This window comes from Lepidochelys kempii, chromosome 9, assembly GCF_965140285.1.
Source record: "Lepidochelys kempii isolate rLepKem1 chromosome 9, rLepKem1.hap1, whole genome shotgun sequence".
Lineage (NCBI taxonomy): Eukaryota > Metazoa > Chordata > Testudines > Cheloniidae > Lepidochelys > Lepidochelys kempii.
Window position 1 is genome coordinate 45,008,941 of NC_136388.1, and position 16,519 is coordinate 45,025,459.

General features: G+C 45.1%; 3 protein-coding genes across 8 annotated transcripts in view; 1 reads left to right on the forward strand and 2 right to left on the reverse strand.

The window, feature by feature from the left end:
* The window catches only part of KLHL6 (kelch like family member 6), a 31,513-nt gene extending 25,845 nt beyond the window's left edge, over positions 1 to 5,668 (forward strand). Inside the window, exons 6-7 of the mRNA XM_073360072.1 lie at positions 651 to 864; positions 3,876 to 5,668. Coding sequence (XP_073216173.1) covers positions 651 to 864; positions 3,876 to 4,177 — 516 coding nt within the window. The 3' untranslated portion in view covers positions 4,178 to 5,668. The remainder of the gene's footprint in view (positions 1 to 650; positions 865 to 3,875) is intronic.
* Positions 1 to 16,519, reverse strand: part of KLHL24 (kelch like family member 24) — a 142,462-nt gene that overhangs the window by 103,391 nt on the left and 22,552 nt on the right. The window lies entirely within an intron of this gene.
* GPR148 (G protein-coupled receptor 148) lies at positions 14,253 to 15,296 on the reverse strand. The gene has a single exon (XM_073358901.1). The coding sequence runs from the start codon at positions 15,294 to 15,296 to the stop codon at positions 14,253 to 14,255; it is 1,044 nt and encodes a 347-aa protein (XP_073215002.1).

Below are 16,519 nucleotides of genomic sequence, written 5' to 3' on the forward strand. Positions count from 1 at the left end.
CACAATGGGGCAGCATGTCCATGCACCATTGCAATGCAATCCCAAATGCTGAAGCTGCACGTTATAGACTTTGGCACCCTAACTTTTCATATCTGAACAAAGTGTACCCTTTGCAAAAGGGACACCATCAAGGTTGACGGGCCTAAAATCAGACCTCTCTCTTTTGTGTTAGGTTTTAGGCAAAGCATGTGCTCATCAGGACGCCCCTCCCATTCTGTTTGCTCCCTCTCCATTCCTGCTAACATACAAGGTCTTGGCACCGCAATTCCGCTCCCCAGGGTGATATTGTTTTAAAGTTAGTAGCTTCTTGATACACTGGGAAGGAATGGAATGTTTCAGACCCAGTCTGGACCCCAGCCAGAGCTAGTGGCCCAAAAGTCAGACTTCCAGGGAGTGCCCTAGTTGGAGCTCCCTATTGCCCCTCTTCTCTCTGACAGCAGTACAGACACGCAGCTCAGTGGTGTGAGTTCCTCTCAGGACGAATGCATGGCAGCTTCTAGGAACATCAATGCATGGTGGGCTCCGAGAGAATACAGAGCAATGCATGACTATCTACATTCAAAAGAAAAGAAATCACCAGCCTATAGGACATGAAATCCAAATGACTATTCAGTGGGTTGTTAATTATTTGTTTTTTAATGGTGACCCAGGCAGCTCCCCTCATGGTCAATGTGAGCTCATTTGCTGCAGCCAGCTACAAGAAGAAGCTCTATGTGATTGGGGGAGGACCCAATGGAAAACTAGCTACAGACAAAACGCAATGTTATGACCCAGCTACGAACAACTGGAGCTTGAAATCACCCATGCCAGTTGAAGCAAAATGCATCAATGCTGTGAGTTTCCGTGACCACATCTATGTTGTGGGTAGGTAAACCAGTGATGTTCTTTTTTCTCTAGACTGAGTTCAGCTTATTTTTGACTAATTCCTGGAACCCTACAGAGAAGCATAAGCAAATGATCATTACCCTGTGCTCTTCTTTAAGATTCTAGATGGGAGATGGGAACCCAGAACACTCAGACACTGTTACTCCTACTCTAGTCTACAGTTCAATATAGATGCAGACAGTTGGTTACAGGAAATGTATTGCGCAGGAGGTGCATATTGGGCTGTGAATTTTGCTATGGGCTTCAATGGGATCAGAGCCAGGAGGACCCAATGCTCCAGCTTTCATCACAAGATTACATTCCGGGTTGATTACACTAATTAGCAGATTTGTGATGTAAGTTGAAAAAGGATCAGCTAAACTGTATATCATCCTTAAATGTCAGTGGGAACACTCCAAACTCATATTGCAACTTCACTAGCAGCCAAAGAGTTCAGTACGCAGACATCTGGGCATATCTATGGGAAGATGGGTTACCCCAGAGCACTGACCAGTCTCCTGTGACAGCCGTCCCACTGCAGGAGATGAGGAAGCACTGCTGCATCTAGCATTACAGAGATTGCTCCCTTCTGGGCAAAGTCGGTAGAGGATGGGGGAGCTGTCAGTGGAACACAGGGAAGCAGGAGAGTAGGAAAGGGGGATACTTAAAAAATAATGTGACTGCTTTTCTGGGCAGTCTCCAGCTACCTCTTCTAGCATGGGTACGCAGAACAGAGCGCTACTGAATCAGCGTGAAATTCGCCCCATACAGAGGCCTAGCACAAAGCCTGCGGCATCACTGAAGCCCTATTTTGTGGTCCTAAGTAGGATTTCAGAGGTGCATATAGAGCCTTGGGCTGTGCCTATGCACCGGTATGCAATTCACCCTCTATGAGCAGGAGGGATGAGAGAGACAGACAGCAGGTCTCACCAGTTTGTGATGAGTTGACATCTTTGTGCCTCTGAGTTAAAATTCAACGCCAAGTAGCATAGGATCTTGCCCACAAACCAACTGTTTCAACCTGTTATAGCATGCTAATTACATCACAGAAAGTCCCCAAAGTACCACAGGCTCTGAAGTGAAAAGCCATGTGACAGATCAACCCCCCTGCCCTCCCAGGCTTTTGTGGAAAATTGGCTAAATAAGAAAAGCAGCAAGCACTTGCAAAAGAACCTCCCTCCCCCACTAACCTTCCGCAGCACCAATTAAATCAGAAACCCAGTAGAGTTTTTATTTGGGACAGAAATCAGCCAACACTGAGGGATTCGGGAGGCACGTTGTCTGTTAGGCTGATTTTGTCACAACCAAAATCATGTTGTCATACAATAGAACTGTTTATAAATACCTCTCTCACCCCTTTCCCTACATGAAGGGTTCAGGACATTGCAGGACAATAAAACCCAGACTATCAGGTCTACCTACCACTTCCATATAGAGCAGTTCTGGAGAAAGCGCACCATTCCTGAAAACAGCAAGGCAGGACCCCCAGTGCCTTTTAAATGGAATGGTACCATTGTCTTGAGAGGAAATATGGCTCCAGAGCAAGGGCCGGAAAACTTTTTGGCCTGAGGGCCGCATCGGGTTTCTGAAATTGTATGGAAGGTTGGTTAGGGGAGGCTGCGCCTCCCCAAACAGCCAGCCGTGGCCCAGCCCCCACCCCCTATCCGACCCCCCTGCTTCTCGCCCCCTGACGGCCACCCCCCCCGGGGACCCATGACCTATCCACACCCCCTGCTCTCGGTCCCCTGACCACCCCCAGAACCCCCGCCCCAGACTGCCCCCCACCGCCCAATCCAACTCCCCCCCTTCCTGACTGTCCCCCGGAACCCCTTCCTCATCCAATCACCCCTTCTCCCTGACCGCCCCCAGGCCCCCACCCCTAACTGCCCCCCACCGCCCCATCCAACCCCCCCTCTCCTTCCTGACTGCCCCTCCAGGACCCCTGCCCCCATTCAACCCCCCTGTTCCCCACCCTTTGACTGCCCCGACCCCTATCCACATCCCCGGCCCCTGACCACCCCCGAACTCCCCTGCCTTCTATCCAACCCCCCCTCACTCCCCACTTACTGTGCTGCCTGGAGCATCGGTAGCTGGTGGTGCGCTGCACCAGGACAGACAGCCGCGCCCCGTGCAGCACAGAGCAGCGGGTCAGGCCGGGCTCTGCAGAGCGCTGCCCCAGGAGCTCACAGCCCTGCCGCCCAGACCATTGCACCGGCGGTGCAGTGAGCTGAGGCTGCGGGGGAGGGGGACAACAGGGGAGGGGCCGGGGGCGAGCCTCCCGGGCCAGGCGCTCAGGGGCCGGGCAGGACAGTCCTGGACTGTAGTGTGCCCACCTCTGCTCCAGGGCCTGCCTTGGATACTTGGAGATTAGTTGTCAGAATCCTTTCAAAAAGGAGTTGAAAAATGAGAAAGGGTTCAGAAAAGAGCTACAGGAATGATTAGCGGTTTGGAAAACCTGCCTTACATTGACAGTCTACAGCAGCTCAATCTGTTTTGTTTCTTCGAGAGACGATTAAGAGGTGACTTGATCATGGTCTATCAAATACCTATATGAAGGAAGAGTACGATATGTACACAAGAGTATGATAGTACACAAGTCGTTAATTTAGCAGAAAAAGGTGTAACAAGATCCAGTGGTTGGAAGCTGAAGTTAGAGAAATTCTGACTAGAAATAAGACCAAAAAAAAAAAAAAATTTACAGCGTGGCTAATTAACCATTAGTAAAACTTTCCTAGGGACATGGTAGATTGTCTCACTGGCCTGTGTTATGCAAAAGGTCAGACTGGATGATCACAATGGTCCCATAAAATCGATGGAGCTATGAAAAATAAGTGGCCCTTTGTAGGTCTTTCAGAGCAGTCTTGTTTTGCCCTGTAGTCTTGTTTTGACTTTACCTTGGGGGTAAAGTGTTCTCATAAGTGTCAGTGATGGAACTCTGTTGAAATGTCTAATTTGGATAGGAACTAGAGGAACTAATGGCAGGAGCAAACCAATTTCTGTTTCTGTTGCAGGTGGGGCAATGAAAGCACTGTACTCGTACAGCCCCCTTCAGGACACATGGTGCCTAGTGACTCAGTTCACTCATGAGAGAGCAAGTTGCGGGATTTCCCCTTGCAACAACAAGTTGTTCATCACAGGGGGCCGGGATGAGAAGAACGAAGTCATCGCCACGGTGCTGTGCTGGGACCCCGAGATCCAGAGGTTAACAGAGGAGTGCGTCCTACCTCGTGGGGTGTCCCATCATGGCAGCGTCACCCTGAGGAAGTCCTACACACACATCCGCAGGATAGTGCCTGGAGCAGTTTCTGTCTGACTTTGGGAGAGAAAAGAGAACCACAGATGATATCCAAATACCTCAGTTCCCCTAAGGAGACAATGGCTGAATAAACTGCATTGAAAAGATAATTTTAAATGCAAAGAGTGTTGGGTGGAACTACTGCTACTAGGGTCCTTTCAGGAAATAGCTGTATATGTCCTCGGCCTCCTTGAAATCAGGAGGAAATCTCATTTCCTCTGTACAGGACATGCCTTAAATTATCTTAATTCCTTCCCCACCCAAAAAATGATGGGATAATCTGGAGTTTACTCTTAATGTACAGAACCTCCAGGCATACACGGAAACATGATCGGTAGGTGTATGTCTGCCTTTTATCCTACTGCAAGTAGGATAGTCATGCCAAATTTCAGCCCACCTCTGGCCTGATGTTGCTATATTATTTATTACTATTAGCCTCAGACTACTGGACTTGCAGCATCACCCAAAGAAAAGGAGAAGTTGTATATGGAATGGAAGAGTTGCATCACTAGCAAAACTCATGTGGCTTCCTTGTAAGTTACACTTCTTTTTGATGGATGGCACGTTACATGCAGCAAAAGGATGTCATTTTAGAAAAAGATATCCTTTCATTTCACATCACCAAAAAAATCTAACCCAGCTGACATCCCTGGCTGACAATCCCAGCTGAGATACCAATAAAAGCCACAACAATGTATTTCACCTCTGGATTTGTTTACTCTTCTAGCTAAAAAAAATCCCAACAAAATTAGAAAGTACATAAAAAACAGGCCACAAACAACCCAGAATGGCAACTAATAAACAGACCTAGCATGGATAACAGTAACAACAATGATCCCGTCAGGTAGAAGGGCACAAGACAGGACAGGTGTTCCTACCCGATGGTATGGACTGCGTTTAAAAAGTACGAGATATCATTTGATCCTTCCCCACCAGTGTTTAAAGACAGATTTGATCAGATTCAATCTAAAACCCTTGTTGCTGTTCAGTGATTGCTAGAGAGGAATTCACTAATAAGCTGGTCTAGGGGGTTGAACCTTAGACCAGGTGCAGGGAGAGTTGTGACAAAAGACAATGCAGAGGGTGTGGCAGATGAAACAGCAGTGAGTTTCTCCACTCTTCACTAAGAGCTGAAATCACTAAGAACCGGGCTCAGCGGCAGAACCTCAGAGTACAGCATCGCCACTAGAGGCTGAAACTGCAGAGATGACAGTGATAGCGGTGGGCATTGGCATTGGCATTGCTCGCCTCCTGCTTTCAGGGGTGGGTGCTGAACCCCCATGATGGCACTCCTGAATTCTGGGACTTCACTGGCCTCAGATAACCCACTGAGATTGGGGTGCAGTGAAGGGAAAGGGGAGTGGCATGTTAAGGGGATGTTCCTCCGTCAGACTTTCACACTGCAACGTGGGAAACAGACAAAAGACCACTGCCCAAGCTATTGTGGGGCAGGTGTTTACTTATTGTTTGCATACTTTTGAATCGTTGTCAGGATGTTTTCCCAAACTGATGCTGTGTTCCCTCTCCTTTTAATAAAAGTTTTCTTTTGTTATACACAGACTCATTGCTTGCGAGTAGGGAAACATTGGCTCGTCGAGGTGCCCAGGGATGGTGCTTAGTTTTCTCAGATTTCTGGCTGGGGGCTCAAGACAGTACTATCTTGGAAGGTTAAGAGAGACTCTTAGATACTGAAGCTGGCCCTTGCTGCCCCCGACCCCACCTGGCAGAAGGATTGTATCTGTAATTCACTCACTCCCACAACAGAGTCTACATTTGTTAAACTTCAAGACTTACCTTTCTATGACCATCATTTTGCCAAGGGCACTGAATGCTGATGGCATTCAACGGGAGGTTGGTTGTTTTTCATGGGCTTTTGTTTTTGATCTAGAGGTTACTGGCCAGGCAGGCTGGCTGTGTTTAATTCTGTTTGGGGGCATTATCCCGGTTTTTCTATTTAAATTGGCTGAGTGGCATCAAAAGTTGCAGGCCCCAAAGGACAGTATGTTTTAGGGATGGAACACTGCATGGGGAGGAAGCAAGATTATATACTCAGATAAAAAGCTATGTTAATATCCTTGAATGCAAAACAACCCCCCCTCGTCTTTGTTTACCTTCCGCTCTGTGCAAAAACTTTCTTGCAAAAACTCCCCCATCTTTCTCCTGAGTGCTGTTTCTTCCCCTTGCCCAAATGTCCTTGTCTTCCCACACCCTGCCTCCCACATTCCACTAGCGCTGTTTGCTCACAGCACCACCTAAGCAGGAAGAGAAAGAAATGCACCAGCTGGGCTTAGTGCAAGGTTTCCTCTCCCCTTGCAGGTCGCAGAGCAGGGCGAATAGAAGGGGTAGGCAGTGGGACTTAGCTGGAGAGACATTCAGAGGGGGCAGGATGCTGCTGGCAGGGACAGTGGCATTGTTCCCTTTCCCGACGGGCTGGAAGCTAGGGGACAGGAACCATTTCCTCAACTCCGGTCTTCCCCTATGATTGCACTCATAGGTATGACTTTAACTTCCAAATGAATGGGCAAATATTTGCAACATGTTAACATGGGGATCCTGGCTTCTCCAAAATGGATTGTTCCCTCCACTGTAGTCGCCCACTCCTGTACATTTGGATTTTCTGTCTCTGAGCTGCTTCCATCTCCACATTTTCCCCAGTAGGTGGCAGCATTACACCAGGCTTTTGCTTCCCTGTAGGTTTTTATTTCCTGGAATGCAAAGGAACAGAACAATCTGTTGAGAAGGAAAACAATTCTACGGATCTGGATGCGATTTCCAGGAGATGGAGAGATCATGCACACAAAAGGCAACAGGCAGCACTGACAGGTGGGCCAGAATCTCTCAGGCACAGCATGCCGGCCAGTTCAGAAACAAAAACAACTATGGAAGGGGTCAGGGCTGGGTTGGCTCCTAGCCAAAGGCTGGGAACATTTTCAGATTGTTTTTCCCCTGCTGGAAACAGCCAAGTCACAAATCAAAAAGATACAAACATGGAACAAAGCAAACATTCTGTGAAATACTATATTAGCAACTACACTGATAGCCACCATCCTCCGGATTAAATGTCTTCTCTCCCTGTCCCCCCTAAACACTGCTGTGCCCTTTTGTTTATTTCTGCCCCTGTTTGTCTGGTAAACCCCTAGCTGCCAAGGATGCAGAGATGTCACTGTGCTGGAAGCTTGCTTGGAACCTCGCAGTCACAGCAGGGGAATCCTCTTGCTCCAAAGAGGCAGGCCTCACCCTGGAGCTAAAGGAGACACAGCCTCTTCTGGTGTGAGCAGCACAGCCTGGCCCCAGCTGAGCAGTTAGCTCTGTCCCAGGGAAGGCAGCAGCGCGCACAAGCACACACACAGGCCAGTTCACTACAGTATTTCCCCTCAAAGTCTGTTAGAAATGTTCATTTTCTTCCTAAAATCCCCCTCCTCCCCTCAAGACTCCCTTTCTGCAATCCCAACTCTCCCCCAGTATTTTCACCCTTAATGCTCTCTTCTTTCTTTTCTATTCCACTCTCTCTCCCCGCATCCCTACTTCCTCTGGTCCCTTTCTTTCTCCAGTGTCCATGGGAGCTCTCTTCCCTCTTCACTCCTTCCTCCCACTGTTCCTGTCTCCTCTGCCAGGCACTGTGCTCTCTGCAGGGAAGAGGTAGCAGCACCAACCTGCATATGGTAAACCCTCTCAACCCCCTCACCCATATGGCCCAGGATCCAGTCGGGGGTGGGGGCTGCCTGTTCTTTAGCGAGCTTGACGAGACCATAGCCAAGCACACGGACTTGGCCTTACCTTAGTGTAGGCAGTGTGGCTAAAACATGAGTCTCCCATATTGGCGCTGGGCTCCATTCCCAGCTATACCAGAAGTGACCTTGTGGGACTTCTGTAGTCCTCACTTATCCCTGCAGCAAGAGGCTGGGAACGATACGTCCCTCTCTCTGAGGGCAGGGGCATGAGGCCTTGCTCGATAACACAGGCTCTGAAGTACAGAGGGTTCTTAATGCTGCTTGGTGACCGAGGTGCCATTAGGACTCCTGGCTGCCAGCCTATCACTCCTTCCCCCAGGCAAAGGGTATTTTTATAGGAGTAAGTGGTTCAATGTGTGGGCAAAAGAAAAGGAGTACTAGTGGCTCCTTAGAGATTAACCAATTTATTTGAGCATGAGCTTTCGTGAGCTACAGCTTTCTTTTTGCGAATACAGACTAACACGGCTGCTACTCTGAAATGTGTGGGAAGTCTCCCTCTGGTGGGGACTTTTCCATTACTGCTCCCAGTCCTCCGCTAAGTGCCAAGAGAGCTTTCCCCGAATCCTGCGTGGGCTAGGGGTAGCTCAATTTCTCCAAACTTCTTAGCTGGTTAAGGGAACCCTCACTAGGCAGGGGGACCTGACGTGGGAAGAGGCAGGATAAGCTGGAGTCTGCTTACAGGTGGAGCAGCATTAGCATCTGACAAGTGACATGGTGCCCCTGCTGGGAGCTCCCCAGCTGCCCCTTGGCTCACCCTCCCCTCCAGGGGGAAGACCAAAAATTAAAACTTTTCATACATTGAAGCTCATAAAATCTGCTACAGTGCAGGAAACTGCACTGGGCATTACACTTTCCCAGGTAGCCTCCACTCTACCCAGATGCCATTTTCATTTCTATTGACTTCAGTACAGATCCTCTCATCCTGATCAAGGCTAAAATGTTGGAGTTTATAGAACTGGGCTAGGAATGATGCACAGTCACACCCAGCCACCCACCCGCACTGACGTTGCTTGACTGGCAGCTGATCTGCTGCTTAGGAATTTAAGTTCCTTTCAGATACACTCTCTGGTCCATTTACACTCTGCACTGATTGTCCTGGTATAAAAGTATAGATAAGATAAGAGAATGGGAACATCTAATCTCAGTGTGTTGCATCCCTTCACCACAAGATGATGCAACTACATGTCATCACATGAGGCTGAGACCTACAACAACAGACACCAGTCTGTGCTCCTTTTTGGGTCTCCTTCCACAGCACCCCTTAGGTCAGAAGCTGTGAAGTGTCTCTGTTTAGCTCACACTGTGCCATTCTGATAACAGCAGCAACATTTGGTTGTGTAGAAAGAAGCTTCCAGACAAATCCCAAAACACATTCATTTCTCACTCTGTTTAGCAGACAAGAACAAAACAATCCCCACAAAACACTATTTTTAGCAAGCTGTAGCCTGTTTAGTTAAAAGAAAAGCAGTATTTGTGGCACCTTAGAGACTAACCAATTTATTTGAGCATAAGCTTTCGTGAGCTACAGCTCACTTCACGAAAGGTTATGGTCAAATAAATTGGTTAGTCTCTGAGGTGCCACAAGTACTCCTTTTCTTTTTGCGAATACAGACTAACACAGCTGTTACTCTGAAACCTGTTTAGTTAATGATTCTTCTGTTCCTCACTGGTATAATGATAGACAGGTTGCCATGGGGAAACATCCCTGTATTAATATAGACCCTGCCACAATCTGGTTTATGAGTTTGCTATTAGCTTAGCTGTGTGTGTCAACAGAACATTATAAACGCACATATGCACCACTGACTGAAATGGATTGACCAAAAATGATTTACCCTTCCTGCGCTGCAGTTTGATTCTTAATGTGGTTGCGGAAACTAAACTATTTTACAAAGGATTAGAGGATGAACTGGCTATTTATTTTTCTCCTTCCCACTAATGGACGATATTTTTGTTATTGCCTTGAAAGGATTCTTTGAAGCGATACAGTAAGTAATCCTTTCATTCGGATGTACATTTTCTTTGGTGCAAGTGTAGGGCTCAGTTCTGCTCCCACTGAAGTCATTGAGATTTTCGTTTTGATTTTAATATTATTAGTGGTTTCACAGCACCTAGAAACACTAGTCCTGGAGCAGGACCCTTTTGTGCCAGGAGCTGTATAAATGCTGCAAGGAGCTTACAATCTCAGTAGAAGCAGGCCCTTAAAGTAATATTTGTCCATTTGTGTGTGACGCTGATGAACACAGGTACTTACCTTAGCTGAAAATCTAATTTTTTTCTAATTTAAAAACCTAGAGAGTTTTATTTTGTGGGCAGCAACTATACAGCTAGATAGAAACAGATTACCTACGCTATGTTCACACAGAGTCAATGTGAGGTGTGTTATATTAAATCTCCCTTCAGAAGTTAGACAGCAGATAGAGTTAGCCATTCAAGGAACAGACACACTTAATGTAAAGTATCAAACCTCCAGGAGTTTAATTAGTTTAACGGAGCAATTAGCAAAATTTTAACAAGTGTATTTTTTAAAATACTATATGATTGTTTACCTATATGGCTATTATTAACACCACATGACATTGAAATTGATCTAAATTTGAGACATTACTCCAAATACTAATTGGATTATTTTTCAAGTAATGGATGACATAAGATGACCTCTAGGAATTCAAGTCTGACCTCATTCAAAATTTCCACATTATATATAGATAATAGTCAACTGCAATATAAATTTAGGAAGAAAAATCTCTCAAGTAAAAATATTCAGATGTATTGTTTTAGGTGTCCTGGAAACTTTGGCTTTATTACTGAAAAGCACAGTAATGTTATGTGAATTGCATCCAGCTATAGCAAATTATTTGAATTAATTGACTAGTGTGAAACAGTGGGATGACTGGCTTCCTTTTATCATCCCATGACAGCAGGAACACTGAGTGGTAGAGCCATCTCCATGGTAGGAAAAAAAAAATCACATAAAGCACTCTTCAGCTAACATAAATTGGGCCCAGTCCTAGCTCCTTTAACTTCTTCTGATCCCATTGTGGCCCCATTGCAAAGTCACCTCCACCAATACTTGCACAGTAAAACAAAGGAGCTAACACACAGAGTTCAATACCCAGTGTGAAGGCTCTTCATCTGCTCTTAACTTGGCCCCCCTCACCACTGTCATCTTCTGCCAGCTGGTCCTCCAGGAACCTAACCTCTTGGCACTCTCATCCTCACCAGCCTGGTGTGGCTTGTTTACCAGGGTAGAGCCTAGCTCCTCACAGAAGAGGTAGGTTGTTTGGAAATCTCAGAAGACAAAGTTTATATTTTTAATCTGAAGATCTCGAAGCTCTTTACAATCATGTCATGAATTAGGTCTCCTAACATTTGTATGGTAGATAGGGATTTCCTCATGTCCCAAACAGGAGACTGATCAGAGAAATGCAGTTATTTGCCCAAAATTACATGCCTAGGAAGGGCCTGATTCTTTTCTCCCACCTCATGTAGTCATTTACACCAGCTCAAAGTGATTTGGTAGCATTTTACACCCACTTTGCATGGGTGAAAATGATTGCACATGGTGCAGAGCAGTGCAGAATCACATCTTACATCTCTGGCAAAGCCAGGAATAAAACCCAGTAAAACTGATCGTGCTCATACCAGTTTGGAAAGTGGACCAACTATGCAAAACCTATTTCCAAGCTGTTTTGGGGGGTTGGTTGGTGAGGTTTTTATTTAAAAGGCCTGTTCTTTATTTATCATTAGTCTTGGAAGGATTGGCTTTTTACTGGAAGGTGTCTGTGAACGTTGATTTGACTGTACACACGCACAAAGAGGTGAAAGAACATCTCCATCGATAATCACAATTCACAGTGAGGCAAAGAAAGAAAAATGCTGCCTGAGAACTTAGTAAAGTTTGATTTAAGGGTATTTACTTAGTATATTTTGACCTGGGATGATGATAATTTGTGTTTTAATTGCTATAAAGCTTTAAATCTTTGAATCTCAGTGTCTACTGTCAATAAATAATTGTCTGACACCCCCCCCCCGACCAATTTCCCACAACTCTGAATATTGAAATCCATTAAAAATGCTAAAAAATAAGCACTGATCTTATCTGTCAGAATCACAAGAATCAAAGCCTGGCAAGCCTCTTTATAATGTACAGCAAAACCCAAGAGAACCTAATGAAAAAGTTAAATTTCCCCCTTGGGACGCTAATAGACCACTATAAAAATCCCCTATAAAAAGCCAGACAAACCTGGAGCAAAACAATGTGTAGCTAGAGAGAAAAACACTTCTCCCCAGATACATAGTAAAACCTTCACACTACCACCCTCTTATTAGGGTCTCTCCTGGATTCTGTTAATATTTAGTGTTCAGGAGATTCTGATTTAAAATATGTGTTCCACCCTTACTGCTCACATTATTGAAGAACTTGGTTCCATATTTAAATGACAGTCTTTCTACAAATGTGGCTAGTACAATAAACGTCTATGGGATCTATAACTAAGGAAAAATAAAAGCATTCAGCACAGAGCATATGATAGGCAATTTTTTTTTATTGAAAAGCTTACGCAAACAGATATTTGCAGTGGACCCAGTACTTGCGATTTTAAAGTTCAGTTTTGGACAAGATACCCAGAGAAACATGCAGCCATCAATAAAAGAAACTCTGCTATATCTTAGAGTTTATTCACTTCAAAATACTTTGGGCCTGATTTTCCACTGCCTCACCCTTGGTGTAGTCCTTTACAGCTGTGTCAAGTGAGTGCAAAGTACATATTAGTCATGTTTATTCCAGTGATTAGCCCTTAGAAACTAAGAATGGGACTGCATGGTGCTAGGCACCCTACAAACACAGAGTAGTAGATGGCGCCTGTCCGAAGAACTTGCAATCAAACAGACGCTGAACACACAAGTAGAGTGAACAATGTGATGGTAAACATTGTTTGTTTGTTTGGTGTGAGTTTAGATAGAAGAGATTCAACTAAATGGAAAGAAAAGGAAATGGGAGGAGAGGGTAGCAGGGACAGGTCTGAAGTGAATAGACTGTCAAGGAGGGGGCAGGGAAAGGGAGAAGGTTGGAGCAAATAGGCAATCTGCACAGGGCAGAGGAAGTCCAGTCAAAACTATTGAAAGTTCTTTGAAGGTCCAGAAGTCCCTGCTTGGGCTGCTGCTACTCTAGCAGCTGGAGTCTCTGGCTGTAAAATGCTACCACGCTGCACTCTTTTTGCATTAGGGTCTACAGAACTACAGAAAGTGGAGAATCTGTATACTGATACAGAGACAAGTGACACACAGAGTGTAATCAAGGTACAGTGTTTTAAAAGCCAATCAAAAAATTGTGGTGTACATAAAATTTAAAAAGCTCAAACAATATAATCTTTTGAAATACTGGAAGCTTTTCACAGAGTTCGATAAACAGAGCTTCCCCACACTGCCCTCCAATGCTTGTCTGCTTAAGAGGACTTGGCTTCCCTTGAGATCTGAAATACCATCCATTTATTTTATCCAGTAGTCAGTCACCTGTGCACTTCTCTGATGAGAAAAGAATTAAAAGACAGACTGACTATTGTAGAACATCATTGCACATTGATTACTGTCTGCTAGATGCTGATCCAAGACCATTCCACTTCTGTACGACATTTGATGAAAAGCCATTGTTTTGTACATTGTTAGACTTAATCCATTTGACTGATAATGCATTGACATACGAGAAGTAGCATAGGATGTCATTGAATAGAGCATTTGTCATACCCAAGGTATTTTAATGTGCTTTACAAAACAGTCAACTGGATACCAGTCTTGCAGTAACTCCTCTGAAGGTGAATGCAATAGTCATTATGCACACAGCACCAGCACAGGGTATGTCTACACTGCAATGGAAGCCCATGTTTAGTGGGACTTGAGTCAGCTGACCTGTGGTTGAGTGTCTACATCATATTATGTTGCAGTGTACATGTTCCCTCAGGCACACACTTGGGCACTCACTTTATTGAGGGGCAATGTTGGCCAAGCCAGCCAAGATTAGCCATTGGTCTTTGTTGCACTGGCTTTTTATTTTTAACTTTGACCCCTCCAATACAGATGGGCAGAAATGACCTCTGTTTAATGTCTCCTCCAAAGAATGTCACTTCCAGCAATGGAGCAAGCTCTAGTTCTACATGCAGTGCACTGAGTATGGTCCCATGTTGTGGTGTAGTCAAGATGTGCAACCTTCTGATAGTGAGGAGACAGTAGGACTACCCCACCACAGCAATGCCTTTGACACCTGCAAATAAAGATCTAGGTAGCTGGTGAGATGCTTACCTATTGCGAGAGGGCAAATACAGCCCCTTTCAACTTACTCTCGTGTAGGTACATTCTGCCTCTCTTTATGGCGATGCAACAGGTGACACAAGACTAAGGCGCTTCATTCTGAAAATGAATTTGAGAGAGGACGATATCTCCCTATATCGAAGCCCATATAGATAAGGCAACAAAGCTTTTGGCAGAACAATCAGGACATTGCAGATTGTTAGAGACATCCATATTCCTGTCCGTAGTCCAATGACAGCATTGATGTAAAGTAATGTTTCCACCACAAGGGCCAGAAGTGGAGAGAAGTAAAAGAATAATATAGTGTGATGCATCAAGAATGTCACGCTAGCTCTAGAGAAAATGCTTTCCCATATGCCCGATTGTCTTGTTTTAAGATACAGGATAATATAACAACCATGTATTAAAGCCAAGCAGAGAAAGAGGACAGCAACTGAAAGCACATAACAGAGCTTCACAGCATCGTCTCCATTCAGAGTCATGACCAGTATTATTGGCACAGAGCATGTGTTCATGGGACACGGTGTGGGCTTTTGAGTCACCATCAGCACCAAGTAGATGATCCCTGGGAAAACCCCAGAAGAGAGCCATATGAGTATGATCAGTTTTTTCGTTCGTGAAGGTGGCAAAATGGCAACGTAGCGCAAAGGAAACAAAATGGCCAAAAATATATCCAGTACCATGGCAGCAGCTGTGAGCAATCCCCCGCAGTAAGTCACCGCCAGCAAAAACAACAGAAGCACACAAGCATACTTGGGGAGTGTAAGGTTCTCACCACTGAGAACGGCGGAGAGGGTGTAGAAGATTAAGTACATCAGATCACAAAGTAAAGTATTCCCCAGCAGCAGGTACCTTGTTTCCTGGCGGATGCTGAAGCTGGAGAAAATCACAAACAAGATGGAGGGAATTACCAGGATGGCTGCCACAAGGCAGACAACTGGTGGGATCAGGAACATTTTCATGTCTATATATGGAGGGGAGATAATCCATTCTTGCAACATGTATGTGGAAGGCTCATCCAAATCCAAGGTCCTGTTGGAATCAATCTCCCTCAGGGTTGCATTCAGAATCTTTGCAGAGACGCAGGCTAAGAAGTTCATTTCCTTAGGATTTTTTGGAGGACTGATCAACTTGGACAAACCAAGCTCTGCGTTGAATCTAACCTTGCAAAAGCTGATGCAGTGGATGTAATGAGCCTGGAAAAGCAAAAAACCTTTTGTAGACAACTCAATACCAGCATCCCCTGGTAAGACCCAAGGACAGATTGCTGAAATTCTGTAGTGCCCAAAGGTGCTTCCACAAAGTGGAATATTTTCTTTTCTTTCTGCAAAAAGTAATGGTGCGTAAGGAAACAAAACAAACTTTCCCGTGCTTTAAACTTCAAACCCTCTGTGAGCTCTTTGATCAGGAAATATACGGGTTGCTTGTTATTAGCAACTGGAGTTTGTTCTCATTCTATTACCACACCAAAGAGACAGATGGACTAGAGCTTGATTAAACAGATGTGATAGTGACATTCCAAGTGTACTGATGTACTAAAGTCATAAAAGTGATCAGATGATATTTTGTATCAATTCACAGGGAACAGCACAATTGACTGATTTGAGGGGATCAGTAAAAACGTCTCTCTTAGCTCCTGTTGTAAAATAGCGTCAAGATGGGTGTGTTTAATGAAATCATCTTATTTATAGATGGTACACATTTTTGACTGGCAGCTCCTCAGACATGTTTTTGTTAAGCATGATACAAAGACTGCGTCCTTTTCAGTTATCACAAACTTTCAACCAGTGTGTATGGTTGATTAGATGTGTAGTTTTATAAATAAGCAGTATCACATGCTCACGTGCCATACAATATACGGACATCATTGCAGCATGCAATCCCAAAGTCCATTTGGATGCTAATTCCTGTTTGTTGTTGCCCCACAGAGCATTGCACTGCCATTTGTAGGGCAGAAGTACTATTACTGATCTCAATCTCATTTATATGGTCTTGGAGTGCAATGAAAGCAGAGCATATGGCCCTTGGTTTGTGAGAAGGGAACCCCTCATGTTTTTTTCCAAGAGGGCCTCACCTGGCTGAAAGAGCAAAAGCATCCATGAGGTCTGAGTGGAGTATTGTTCAGTCATCTCTCCTCTGTCAGAAAGACTGCAGCTGATAGGTGCTGTTTCAGGTTGTGTAGTGTAAAGCGGGGACAGGCCTGGTGGGGGCAGGCTGTCCTTTGAGCATAGAAGTTCTTCATCTCCTAAAGGAAAATTGTGTGTGTGTGAGTGTGTGTACACTGTATTTTATATTCAGATGCCCTAAGTGGCAGTAAGCAGTC